Source organism: Balaenoptera borealis (genome assembly GCF_965194805.1).
Source record: "Balaenoptera borealis genome assembly, chromosome: 6".
NCBI classification, from domain to species: Eukaryota; Metazoa; Chordata; class Mammalia; order Artiodactyla; family Balaenopteridae; genus Balaenoptera; species Balaenoptera borealis.
Window position 1 is genome coordinate 30888308 of NC_138863.1, and position 13795 is coordinate 30902102.

General features: G+C 35.9%; 1 protein-coding gene across 3 annotated transcripts in view; it reads left to right on the forward strand.

The window, feature by feature from the left end:
* Positions 1-13795, forward strand: part of PARD3B (par-3 family cell polarity regulator beta) — a 1037301-nt gene that overhangs the window by 126060 nt on the left and 897446 nt on the right. For all 3 annotated transcript variants that reach the window (XM_082397042.1, XM_082397040.1, XM_082397041.1), the window contains one exon: positions 7351-7452. In XM_082397042.1, the coding sequence (XP_082253168.1) occupies positions 7351-7452 (102 nt within the window). The remainder of the gene's footprint in view (positions 1-7350; positions 7453-13795) is intronic.

The following is a 13795-nucleotide window of genomic DNA, read 5'->3' on the forward strand; positions in this document are numbered from 1 at the left end:
TGGATATGTATCCATATGCAAATTTTTATAATTTTCTTGTAATGTCCTTGTAAGGTGTTGGTTATCAATATTATGCTGTCCTCATAAAATGAGATGGGGAAAGTTTCTTTTTTCTAGTTTTCAGAAGTGTTTTATAAGATCGACACTTTTTCTTCCTTAAACATTAGGAAGATTTTATCTGTGAAGTAATATGAGCCTGGTATTTTCTTTACGGGAAACTTTTAAGATAGTAGATTCATTTTTTAAATTGTTTTTAATTTATATTATTTTTTTCTTGAAGTAGATTTACAATACTGTGTTAGTTTCAGGTATACAGCAACGTGATTCAATTATACATATTTATGTTTTTCAGATTCTTTTCCATTATAGGTTACTACAAGATACTGAATATAGTTTCCTGTGCTGTACAGTAAATCCTTGTTTATCTATTTTATATATAATGGTGTGTATCTGTTGATCCCATAATGCTATTTTATCTCTCCCCTCCCACTTTCCCCTTTGGTAATCATAAGTTTATTTTCTATGACTGTGAGTCTATTTCTGTTCTGTAAATAAGTTCATTTGTATTATTTTTTAGGTTCCACATGTAAGCGATATCATATATTTGTCTTTCTCTGGTTTACTTCACTTAGTATGATAATGTCTAGGGTTATCCATTGTTGCTGCATATGGCAATATTTCATTCTTTTTTTATGGCTGAGTAGTAGTCCATTGTATACATATTCCACATATTTTTTGTCCATTCATCTGTCAGTGGACATTTAGGTTGCATCCATGTCTTGGCTATTGTAAATAGTGATGCCATGAACATTGGGGTACATGTATCTTTTTGAATTAGTTTTCATCTTTTCTGGATATATGCCCAGGAGTGGGATTGCTGGATCATATGGTAGCTCTCTTTTTAGGTTTTTAAGGAACCTCTGTACTGTTTTCCGTGTATATTTTCTCTTTTTATTGTCAGTTTTGGCAAGTTGTATTTTTCAAAGAATTTGTTTATTGTATATAAATTGTCAGTTTTAGAGGTCTAAAAGTTCTTACAGTATTGTCTTACTATCTGTGAGATCTATGATGGTATTGTTTATCTTTTTCCTTCTTAATACTGGAAATTTATGTTTTCTCTTTCTTTATCAGTCTTGCTAGGTATTTATCAATTTTATCAAGGCATTTATAGAACCAACTTTGATTTATATTTGTTTTATATTTATTAACTGATTGATTATTTTGCTCATTATTTCCTTCTGTCTTTGCTGTTCTTTTCTAGCTTCTTGACTTTAGCTTTTCTGTTTTGCTAATATGTGCAGTAAAGGCTATAACTGTTCCATTGGGCACTGCTTTAGCTGCATCCCACATTTTTTGTTATTTTAATGATTTTTAAGTTATAAACTATTTTCTAACTGCATTTATTTTTTATCTATGTATTATTCATAACTTTATTTCTTAATTTCCAAACAGCCAGGCATTTTCAAGATCTCTTTCTGTAATTGATTCCACTATGATCAGAGATCATATTCTGAATGATTCCAGACTTCTGAAATTTGGTATACATTCCATGTGTACTTGTAAAGAATGTGTTTTCTAGTCTCTTGTGGTATAGTGTTTTGTATATATGTGATATAAATAAATGGGGTTACTTTGTTAATTGTGCTGTTCAGATGATTTATATTTTACTGACTTTTATTTCCTATCAAAAGTCTCCCACTGTGATTGTGAATTTGTGTATTTTTTAAATATCTGTCTATTTTTGCAGTATATGTATTGAAATTATGTTATTGGGTACATGCAGATTTAGAATTGTTTTCTTCCAGTTGGATTGATCCTTATATCATTAAGAAATGTCCCTCTTTACCTTTAGTAATATTTCTTAAAGTCTCCTTTATCTGATGTTAGTATGGCTATGTCAAGTTTCTGTTTGTAGGATCATAGATTTTTAAAACTAGAAATGAATTTACAGATTGATTGACTCACCTTCACTTTATATATAAATTGAAGTTTATAATTCTGTTGTTGAATTCACCAGGTATTATTACTTGCAGCCCAGCATAAAAACCCTTGGTCCCATTCTAGTTCTCCTGGATTCTTTGGAAACATACTTGATTAAAGTGGCATCAGCTCATATTCCTTTCCTAATCTTTCCTCATGTTTGTGCTTGATCTATCTCAGTAATGTGGAGGCCTGTTCTGAAGTCAGGGCCAGCTCATAATAAGCTCTGTAGTCAGTACTGCTCTTTCTTGCTTAATTCTTTCCTTTCAGGTGTCAGTACTGCTCTGCTAGGTTTTGCTCAGGCATCATTTTTGGGAACTCTTCTTCCCTACACTGTCTGTGGTTGGTTATTCAGAGACTCCTGCTCTCTGCCTGTCCCAGTAGTCTCCAGGCCTGCTCTGACTGCTCTGTTTCCTGGGTGCATTCTGGGGCATCTGGTTCTCTTTTGGTCTGGGGTAGAAGGGAGAGTAACCCCAGAGGATTATGATAGAAGTAGTTAGTTAAAATGTGCATGCACATAAAAACTTCATAATTCTCTATCCAACCTCTGACACCTCAAGCTCCCTTTCTACTCTTTTTTTCCCACTGCTTCCCAAACCTTTGATTTCATGATTATGAGCAGTTATGCTCTGAAGCTTCTCTCACTTGTGAAACACTGGGCACACTAACACAAAGGCTTTGGGGCCTTCCGTTATTGCCCCTTTGTGTCCTCTACACTTTGACCTCCGTGTGGTGCCCTATGCAGAGGGCCATAGAGCCTCCAGGTTCACTAATGATGAAGCAACAGAGGCCCAGAGTAATGATGACTTGCGTGGATCCATATACTTAGTAGATAGGAATGGATCTGATCCCCTTCTTGGGTAATTATGCTTTTTGTTAAGTTCTTTAATCTAAAAGATTTTCTGTGTTTAAAAAATGCACCTTGGCTCTGCTGTCTAGTAAGCATTTGACCTTCAGTAAGTCAGTTCACCTACTCATGCCTTGTTTTCCTCATCTGTAAAATGGATTGATAACTATTTGATGAGGCTGTTGGAAGATAAACGAGTTAACCGTATAAAACATGCAGTACCTATTGCACCTGGCCTATAGTAGGCACTAAAACAAATGATCTGCTATAATGATGAAGATAATGATGAAAATGGTGAAATCTCATTTTATGGATACATTCCACCAAATTCATGAAGTTAAATTCTACAAGGAAAATTCTAATTTTTCTATTAAATTCCACTTTATAATTAATCTTGTGTTCCAGTGGGTAAGATTTTTCTTGTGAAAACATGAAGCCACCAAGAACCTAGTTACATTATTGAGCACTATAAACACAGCCCACTCATAAACACAGCCTTTCTCCACCTTTTGGCTTTTCCTTCACAGCACTCTCCTCCTCACTTTGGGACCTTGCTGCCACGCAGGCTATTTTTCTCTTGTACCAGAGGCATTTTGCTGAGAAACCCTCTCTTGATCATTGACATAATCTCAGTGCTTGGTAGTCACAACATTGTAGTATTTGGCTTTCCAGTCTACTCTATGTATTGCAGATGGAAAATTACTGTTCTTTGAAACTTTGGGTACTATACATTTTCTAGGGTATGGGGTCAAATTTTATGTCATCTGCCCACAGTGAAAGATATTTGTTGCTGTTAATATTAATACCTGTTTGGAACAATTTCTACGTTGATCATTAAAAGTACCCTGTAACTGTCTTCTTTCCATAGTGCATACTTTTTTTTTCCATTTTCCAATTCATCCTTGTAGACTATTTTTAATTTTCAAATTCCAGTAGGGTTTAAGTTAACTGTGCATTACTTAAAAAATGGATAAGATACTATCAGAAGTGGAGGAAACATAATGTATATTATGTTATTTTTCAATACTTAAATGATCTAGGAGTGTAATACGATTTATCGCATAGCGTACACACTTTAGATATTTTTAAAATAATTTAAAAGTTATGCATATTATAGATATTTGTACAATATAAAGGTAGATTAAATGTCACTATTATGAAAAATAGAGTAAACTTTTCCAAGTGATTAATTGGGTGAACCAAGACATATATGTGAACATCTTTCCATGTTTGATCAGTTTTATTCATGGTGGTAATAAAACCAAGTAAATTAAATGCAAAATGTTGACTGTGATGTAATGGTTGAAATTTTTACATGCATAAAGGAGTCAGGGTAAATTTATGGTCTTATGATGGCTTGTTGGCTGCTAATATTGTGTATACTTTCTTAAAGTGATATATAGCACCATGGCCAAAATGCCATGGGGACAAAATCACAGTTGGTACATACTGTGTTGATTTACCTCTCTTGATGTGTGAAATATTAACTCTGAGACTGCTTTCATACAGCTCGTCAGTTTTTGTTCAGTGTTAGATGCGTGCTCGTCATTGGCCTACTCTTTCCTTTGATAAAGCCATTTGATACATTCCAGTGTAGAACAGAGTTAAAATTGCAAAGAGTCTTTTTATGTTCTGGCACCATGTAGTTCACTTAAAATTTTTTTTCAGATTGAATTTGAATATATGATTCCAAAATGTATCAGATTACTTTTTCACTTGATTATAAGTTTGTAAAACTTAAGTTCTGTACTCTTTTGAATCAAAACTGGAGATAAATATCTTAGTTTCAACTCCTGTGCCTGATTTTCCAGGTCTTAGATCCTACAAGTGTGTGTGAGGGAGGAATGCTATGTGACTTAACAACACATCTTGCTGCCACTTGTCTGCTGTTCCCTTTGCCACTGATCAGACCCTGTCCCCCGCTACTTCCTGAGTTTCCCTAGTTTAAATCTGAGTCTCTGGTTTTCATCTCTCTGGGCAGGAAGAGAGGTATACCTTATACCGCAGTTGTTGGGGGTTTACCTTAGTCTCAGGTGATAAAATCTGCTTTTCCAAACAGTATGAGAAGAAAGCAGACAACTTGATGTCTGATTTAAAAAATTGAATATAAAAAAAGCACACTGTTTACAATACATCACCTTTCATAAACATGGTTAAAATTAACAGATTTCATCTATAGAGCTGTAATATATCAGAACCCAACTCAGTGGAAGTAATGGAAATTAATGAAATGGAACACTAGGTAAGAAGAATTTTTTATAAGGAAAAATGCAATATTCTATAGGTTTCAGCCAGAAATCCTGCGTAGATTTGGAGAAGTACATTGCTTATAGCATGGCCAGACTAAAAAAGATAACAATTCCCAAAGATTGTGGGGGCAGTTTTATTTTGCTCTCTTTTCTGTATATTCCAGTGGCCTTTACATATAGTGTTTTGTCTACCAGAGTATCTTCACTATTTAGAATCTAGTCTGTTGTACTTAGCTTACCTTTTATAGCACAATTATCCTTGTGTTGGCAAAGCTCTTTTTTTTTTTTTAACTTTTTTTTTGGGGGGGTTTATTTATTTAGTTATTTAGTTATTATTTATGGCTGTGTTGGGTCTTCGTTTCTGTGCGAGGGCTTTCTCTAGTTGCGGCAAGTGGGGGCCACTCTTCATCGCGGTGCGCGGGCCTCTCACTGTCGCGGCCTCTCTTGTTGCGGAGCACAGGCTCCAGACGCGCAGGCTCAGTAATTGTGGCTCACGGGCCTAGTTGCTCTGCGGCATGTGGGATCTTCCCAGACCAGGGCTCGAACCCGTGTCCCCTGCATTGGCAGGCAGATTCTCAACCACTGCGCCACCAGGGAAGCCCCGGCAAAGCTCTTTGATGAAAGAATCTGAGCTATGGATGCTTTTCTTACTTGGTTGTATAGTCACTGCTTATATCTTTGTGATGTCTATGTAGGCAAAATAGACTTGGGCTGTTTCCTAATAAATCATTAGTGTTTCCACCTATAAGCCTAGTATTAGAAGCAAAATAAGTTCCTTTCATTCTATTTGGAATCTTAGAGCTCTTTAGATGCTCTATAGAAAATTTAATTTTGAAATGTTGAAAGATTACCTAAGGAGGATTCCTTCAGATTTTTTAACCCTATCACTTTATCAAGTTGATTACTGAAAAGCTATGTACTTGAGCCGCATATCAGTAGCCCTCCGAATAGTTGCTTTAAAAGAATTATTATCGATGAATTGGGAGATTGGGATTGACATATATACACTAATATGTATAAAATGGATAACTAATAAGAACCTGCTGTATAAAAAAATAAATACAATAAAATTAAAAAAAAGAATTATTATTTAATAGTATGTCCTTGTCTTTTACTGGGGGACAGCTACAGAGAAGGCTAAATAGCAACCATTTCTATTAGTTTTTCTAAAATTGCAATTGAATTTTGAGGGTTATGTTAGGGCTTACCCTTTACAAAGATTCATGTAGTAAAGGTTTAGAGCTTTATCCCAGGAAAACTGTTATGTCTTCTCACAAACTGGTATCTATTCCTATAGTGGATACTGGGTGCTCATAGCTCAAAAGTTTCCCACATTGAGGGACTTTCTAAGCATCACAGAACCAAATTGATTATAGCTTGGGTATTCTGGTAAAAACTATACTAATGTTTTTCTTCATTCATTGATTCATGTTCTTATTGTCATAATGGTTCACTTTCATATCTTTTCCAGAAATAGGCAGTATATAAGCAGCTGAACTGGATCAGAGCAGAGTATCTAGCTACATATCAAATTTTGAGAAAGTAATTCCTTTCCTTAAGCTTTACACTCCTAAGCAATTTTTAAAAAGCAGTACTTGGAAATCTCCTAAATCACTACCCCAATTCAATGATGCCCCCCCCCCCCACCCTCCACCCCGGTTTGACTGTGAACATTGTTCTAGTTGCTGCCGTGCTTCAGGGAGAAATCAATGCTGGAGTTCTTGCTCCAGATGTCATTGCCAATCTTAGAGTTGAGAATATGTGCACAGCACAGAGATAAAAAGAGTTGAAGAGGATGTTGGTCCTCTCATTGCCTTTGTATATCCGAGGTGATAGCTATTACCATCACAGATTTCTGCCTTTTGATTTTTTTCCTACCGCTTTAGGAATCTGTTTGAATTTCTAATCCCCAATTTCAGAAAGTACCCTTGAGAAGATCTTTCTTTATCCAGATTATTCTTGGGATTACCTAAAGCGAAGGTTATTCAAAATTCCTTGAATATGCTTTACAAATGGCTGGGGTAATTTTTTTCCATTGCAGTTTATCTTCCAGGAAAACTGATAAAATATGTATACATTGATTTACTGACTTAAGTTAAACAGGATAAACATGCCACGAACTTATCCCAATAAACAGATAACATTTGTTTTAGGTGTTTAAAACTTTTATTATTGCTAGAGCATATTTTTAAGGAGTCTATTTTTAAAATTAAAATGTATTTTACATTTTAAAAAAAGTTTTAGTCATGAAACTTCTTGGTTGTTCTACCACAGGATCCTGGGTACTGGGTGAAGATTCATCACTTAGAATACACAGATGGAGGAATCCTGGATCCAGATGATGTCTTGGCAGATGTCGTTGAAGACAAAGATAAGGTAGATGACTCTAAAAATGTTCTTTGTTTTCCTCTATAGAGCCACATGTTTTTCCAGAGATTGAGATCCTTAACAAACTCATGTGTCAATTATTGTTAAAAGATACCATCTGTTCGAGTTTTACCTAGACAGCCCATAAATCACAGTTCATCATCAGATGCTGGGAAAAACTTTGTCAAGGTTTGGGAGTCTGTTCATGGTGGCCTAATTAGCAGACACTTCATTCCCAAGAGTTCCTGATACGCCTCAGTAAATTAGTGTCAGGCTCTGAAGCTGTTGGAGTTCTCATTGTCATCGTTGGCTCTGGAGTTTATTCTTGGCCCATTAATATTCAACTTCATGCCTGAGATTTGAATGTGTTTCAAAGGAGAGTATACAATGGGGAGCAAAGTCTTGTGAAGAACTGTGGTGAAGATTTTCCTTAAAGTAGCTGGCAAGCAGCTATCTTGAGTGGTAGTTTTTGTTTTTATTGCTACAGTGAAAAACGCTGACTTGAATATTTCAAAAAGTTTGAACATGTTTTGCCACTTACTTGTGAATAATCCCATTGCAATTACCTTGTTTTAATGGCATTAGTCTTATGCTAAACTGAAAAAGGTGTAAAACTAAACTCTTCAGATGCAATACACTGGTTTATGCCGTTGAGATACATCGTTTTTTTACTGCATCTGTGTTGGGCTCTCTGATCAATGGCTAATGTGTTCTCCAGAATTGAACCGCAGCTTTCCCTGAAAGATCCTTGCTTCTAAGTTTCTTCTGCTGTGCCTCCTTAAGCTCTTAGTACTAGGCTAATTTAAGTCTGTAAACATGTTTCTCCGTATTTTTATGCGATCTCGGGGCAGTGGGGTAGGGGTATTTGTATGTTTTAATCAACTGGATTGGAATATAAATAACTGCTTTATTGAACTTAGATAAAATTTGCGTTTTTCCTTTCCCATAAGATCTTTTTGGACCGTTGAAATTTACATTAGTCTTTGCAGACATTCTATACATTTATTTTCCCTGTTTTCTGTTGGAATTCAACTCTCATTTGCTTTGCATTTTAATTAGCCATTTCAGAAGGAACTTATCTCCCTAAATAGATTGTAAGCTCCTAGAGGACACAGACTGGGAGATATTAATTCCTTTTTGATCCTTGTATTATTAATAATATCTGGTACAATATTTTATCCAAACTCGATTCTCAAAGAACACTTGAGTTAGAGCAAAAAAAAGAAAGCTTTCCTCTCTACAGTTGATTCTTGCTGTTTGTGATTTTGATGCACACTTCTTATTTTTTGGTCTCATGGTAAATAATAATGTAGTATTTACCTTCATAACACAAGAGGAGGACTTTCACTTCTGTTTTCCCTTTTTTACTTTTTTCTTCTCTACAGCTACCTTCTTCCTTAGAAATACTCTAGGTATTTGGGTTGTTTATTAATGAAGAAGGTCTTCCCATCTCCAATGTCACTGAAGTCCAGTGTATTAAAATGAAAAGCTGAAATGTGGCAGGTTTAAGAAGGGCCAGAAGAAAATGTCTTACCCCAGCCTCATCCAAGAGCTCATTACAGAAGGGATGATTCCATGAACAGTGCCCAGGGAAATCATTTGTCCTATAGAGAATTATTTTTAACTATCTTGGCATTGTACTTTGTAACCATAATTCATTTACTAGACACAGAAACAGCTTTATTATGTATAACCTTTTTTTAAAAGGACTTCACCACCATTACTAAATAAGGTAGAAAAGTGAGATAATCAGTTAAAATCCTAGCAAAGAATTAGTACTATTTGGGTACAGGTTTACCCATTCCTTTAATCTACTTTAACACAGCTACATGAAGCCTAATTGGTATTGTTCTGCAGAGTTGATAAGAATTTACACTTTTGATATTGCCAGAAATAATTGTATTCCCATTTTTAACTTTTTTAAAATAACGTAAGTGAAAAAGACAGCATTACTTATTTATTTATTTTTTTCTGACATTCTCTCTGCAGTCTTAATTTCCTTATAGTCCATTTGTCTAGTGTGGAAAGAAGTTTCTGCCAGCCTTCTTAACCTTTTTTGTCATTTTAGATTAAGCAGTAATTATATATGATGCTTGTGGTTGTTTAGTGGCATTTCAAACTCTCCCAAGATCCTTTGAGATAGTAATGAGCTTGGATAAAACTACAATTCTCCTCTTTTTCAAATTGGTTACCTAATCATCTCTTACATTTAGAATATATGGAGAAGGAAGTGCAAAGAGACGTGGGTGAATGTACGTAATCCTTGTGCTAAAGCTCACGTACCTCAGCTCTAGGAAAGACTCTGACTGCAGTTGAGAAATGCCATTAGGAACCACTGAAGGCCTAGCTGGAAAGGATGAGGCAGGAAAAACAGAAACTTAGAATCGGAAAGCAGTGTAGGCTGAAGCCGTTTATGTAGTGTATGAAAAAGCCAACCAGTACACTTCAGTAGAGACTGAAGTTAGAAGTTAGATGGTATTCTACTTAAAAATCAGACAAGGGGCTAATAGATTTTAATTGATTTTCTAAAGAAATGACTCTCAAAATTTCTGGTACTGGAAGTGGTTTGTCTTTGGTCTTCTGTTATTCCCTTGGCCAACACAGTGCATAATGCATATGTGGTGTCTCTTTGGGCAGGTTTTGTTTTATTTTAACTGGATTTCCCATTAGAGCCCCTTCACAGGAGAAACAAGTTTTTGCCATGTTGCACTATTTCTAGCCTGTATTTTGCCAAAATATTACTGGAGCAGCTTTGGCATTTTGCATCTTATGATAACTAGTATTTGTGCAAAATGTTGTGCTAAAACTTAACTATTTGTGACCGTCATTCTCAAGTTTCTTCAGGTTTATGTATCAGTGTGCTTCAAGTTCTATGGGATAACTAGGAATTTACAACTTTACATGCATGTCTCTTCTCTGGATGCTCAAGGCTACTGACTTAGTTCACCCAATAATGACTTAACGTTTCATTGAACGCTGACAGTGGCCCAGAATGTCTCTGGCACTTACATATTCTATTTTACTTTAGAGCAACTCTGCAGGCAAGAGCTATGTATGATCCCCATTTTTAATTTCTGAGAACACAGAAATTGAAAGTCACTTGCCGAAGATCACACAGGTAGTAAGTGGCAGATTCAGCCTCTGGAACCTAGAATTTAAATTTTCACACCCTATTTTGTTCTTCTGCAATACGCCAAGGCAGTGTGTTGGATGTTTGTATGTGTGATTTCTAATTATGAAAATTCATCAATCATAAATAAGCAGGAATTTGCTTTTACACAGTTACCACCATAGTTAAGAAAAGATATGTAATAGGACTATGGAGAATAACAAAATTAATTCAGAACTAGTATGCTATGCATGTATGGTTAACTCCAGCTCTCTGTGCCTGCAGCCTTCATCTAATTTACTGCAAAGGCCTGCCAGTTCTACCCCTGTAGCTTTCTTCTGTAGCTCCTTTTCCAGGATCTGGATTACAGGTACAGTTTAATTCCAAATGGGCTAGTAGAATACGTTTGGAGTCTAACCGTTATGTGCATTTTCACAAATATAGTGTGCACTATATGCAGGACACTATATTCTGTGCTATTTGCGGTAGGGAGGGCCCCCAAAGATGTTCTAATTAGACATTGACATCCTAATGCTCAGAACCTGTGAGTATCTATATTACATAGCAAAGGGTCTTTGAAGATGTAATTAAGTGAAAGACCTGAAAATGAGGAGATTATCTTGGATTATTTACATGTAAACACAAGGATCCTTATAAATAAAAGAGGAAGGCAGGAGAGTCAGAGTTAGAGACATACAGTGTGAGAAAGTATCAACTGGCCAATGCTGGCTTTGAAAATGCAGCCAAAGAATGTAGGCAGCTTCTGGAAGCTGGAAAAGGGAAGGGAACAGCTTCTCCTGTAGTCAGAGCACAGCCCTGCTGACACCTTGATTTTAGCCCAATGAGAGCCATTTCAGACTTCTCACCTCCAGAACTGTAAGATAAATTTGCCTTGTTTGAATTCAATAAGTTTGAGGGGATTTTTGTTATAGCAGCAATGGGACGGTAATACACTGTCTCTTATCCTATTTTAAACTTTTAAAGTGATGATGGTCTTCTCAAGTTTAATACTAACTCAGCTTTTAAGATCCTGTAGGACAAGGAAAATATACTTCAGATCAGTTGATTGTGCTTTGCATTCCTTCCAAAATCTATCACAAATTTATTCTTAATTTATTGGGTGAGCCTTCACTCTTTGGGGCCCTGGATGTTAAACATTTTGGTAGTTAGGCTATTGTCTTTCTTGTATGGCAGTCATTTCAGTGCCATACCCAAGAGCTGTGTAATACTCCATCAGTTTCTCACTGCAGTATGTAAAGGCCCTAAGAAATCTAAAGACTGATGCTTAATAAGCCACTGCAACGCTTAATGTTCACTCATATTTTTTGAGTGTGAGAACCTCTGAGTATTGAACTTTTTTTTTTTTTTTAAACTTTGTTCTCATAGAATTTTTTTTTTCTTTTTAAATTTATTTATTTATTTATTTTTGGCTCTGTTGGGTCTTCGTTTCTGTGCGAGGGCTTTCTCCGGTTGCGACGAGCGGGGGCCACTCTTCATCGCGGTGCGTGGGCCTCTCACTATCGCAGCCTCTCCCGTTGCGGAGCACAGGCTCCAGACACGCAGGCTCAGTAGCTGTGGCTCACGGGCTTAGTTGCTCCGCGGCATGTGGGATCTTCCCAGACCAGGGCTCGAACCCGTGTCCCCTGCATCGGCAGGCAGATTCTCAACCACTGCACCACCAGCGAAGCCCTGTGCTTTTTAAATGATTGTTTTCCTAGTTAATTGTCTTTATTATTTCTTGAGTTGGTTGTAGAACACAATTGCGATACAATACTGAAATATGGCAATGTATAACTTCTATTATGTAAACTGGATTACTGCCATGGTTTTATTAAATATACAAAAGTAAAATTATGTGGTAAAGTGCATAGGGAGAATGTTTCTATCTTTGACTCTCATAGGGGTTCATTTTGGAGAGATGCCAGTGGTTTTCCTGGACTCTAGCGAGGGCGGGTTGGCCCCCTGGGTCACCTGTGAAATCTGGTCCTCAGATATTACAGTTTCAGTTCAGCTTTATCCCTTATTAGTTATGTGTGCTTGGGCATGTTTCTTCACTCTTGATTTACCCATTTGTAAAATGGACATAAGTTAGTTTTACAGGGTCAGTGTAGGAAAACTACATAAACTATAAACACTTTTAAGTCCAGTATGGTATATGGTTAAGCACTCAAATGTTAACTGTTACATCAATAATAATATTTTGATAGTGTGATTAGTGCGGTTTTTACCTGTGTGTTTTGATTTAACCGTTAAATGTTTAAAATTTAAATACTAAAATATCAAACTATTTTATAGTACATTTTAACTTTTTAAAAACCTTAAATTTGTTTAAATGTTATTACATTGTTTAATAGTTTTATAGGAAGATATGATAAAACATTTAGAATAATATTTGAGAAATGAAAGTGCCAATATGACTAATTTTAAAATGAGAATGCTTTTATCAGGACATATTGTTTGATAATACAAGAAGCATTCAGGAATCTAATGTGGTTTTGAACTGGAGACTGGTTTGCACAGTGAACTAGTGACCTAAAACCAGACACTCAGTCCTTAAGCCCACATTGTTTTCTGAGAACACTCTGTTGCCCTCTTGTGGAGTCCCCAGCTACCTAGAAACCAGCTCACAGGACATACTTCCTGATGATGTATTTTTACTGTATTTTTAGTACAAGCCACAGACACAGTCGTGGATAGTACAATCAGGGTTTATATTTCAACTAGTGGTTGTCATTTCTTCATGGTCACCAACCATACTGATGATTACGTATGCTTTTGTAAGTTTTAGAATGGCTAAAGCAAAATCTTTGCATTTGTAAAACTGGTTTTGTTTAAACTTCTTCCCGTCTTCCTGTTCACTGGTTGCAAGGTTACTGGCTAGTGGTAATAAAGTATATGACTTTTTCAGTATGTAGTTGAACAATTTGAGATGTATTGAGTTTTGCTGGGGATAGGGGATTCTAAATTAGATTCCTTAAAAAAAAAAGTCCTGTATTAATTACTTCATTTTTCAGTCCTAATTTTGCCTGTTAAAATCCCATTTCAAGGAGAAACACCTATTGCAAGCCCTTGATTTTTAACAAGTCAGAATATGGTATTTTGGGGTTGTTTTTCTTTGGCTCACAGTTGTTGAAGTTTTGAAAGCACATTTGGGAGGAAGTTCGGAGAATGTTTCACAAATAAGTGCAGAAGTCCAAGAGGATTATCTTGACCAAGAAATTCCATCTCAAACTTTTAAAGAGT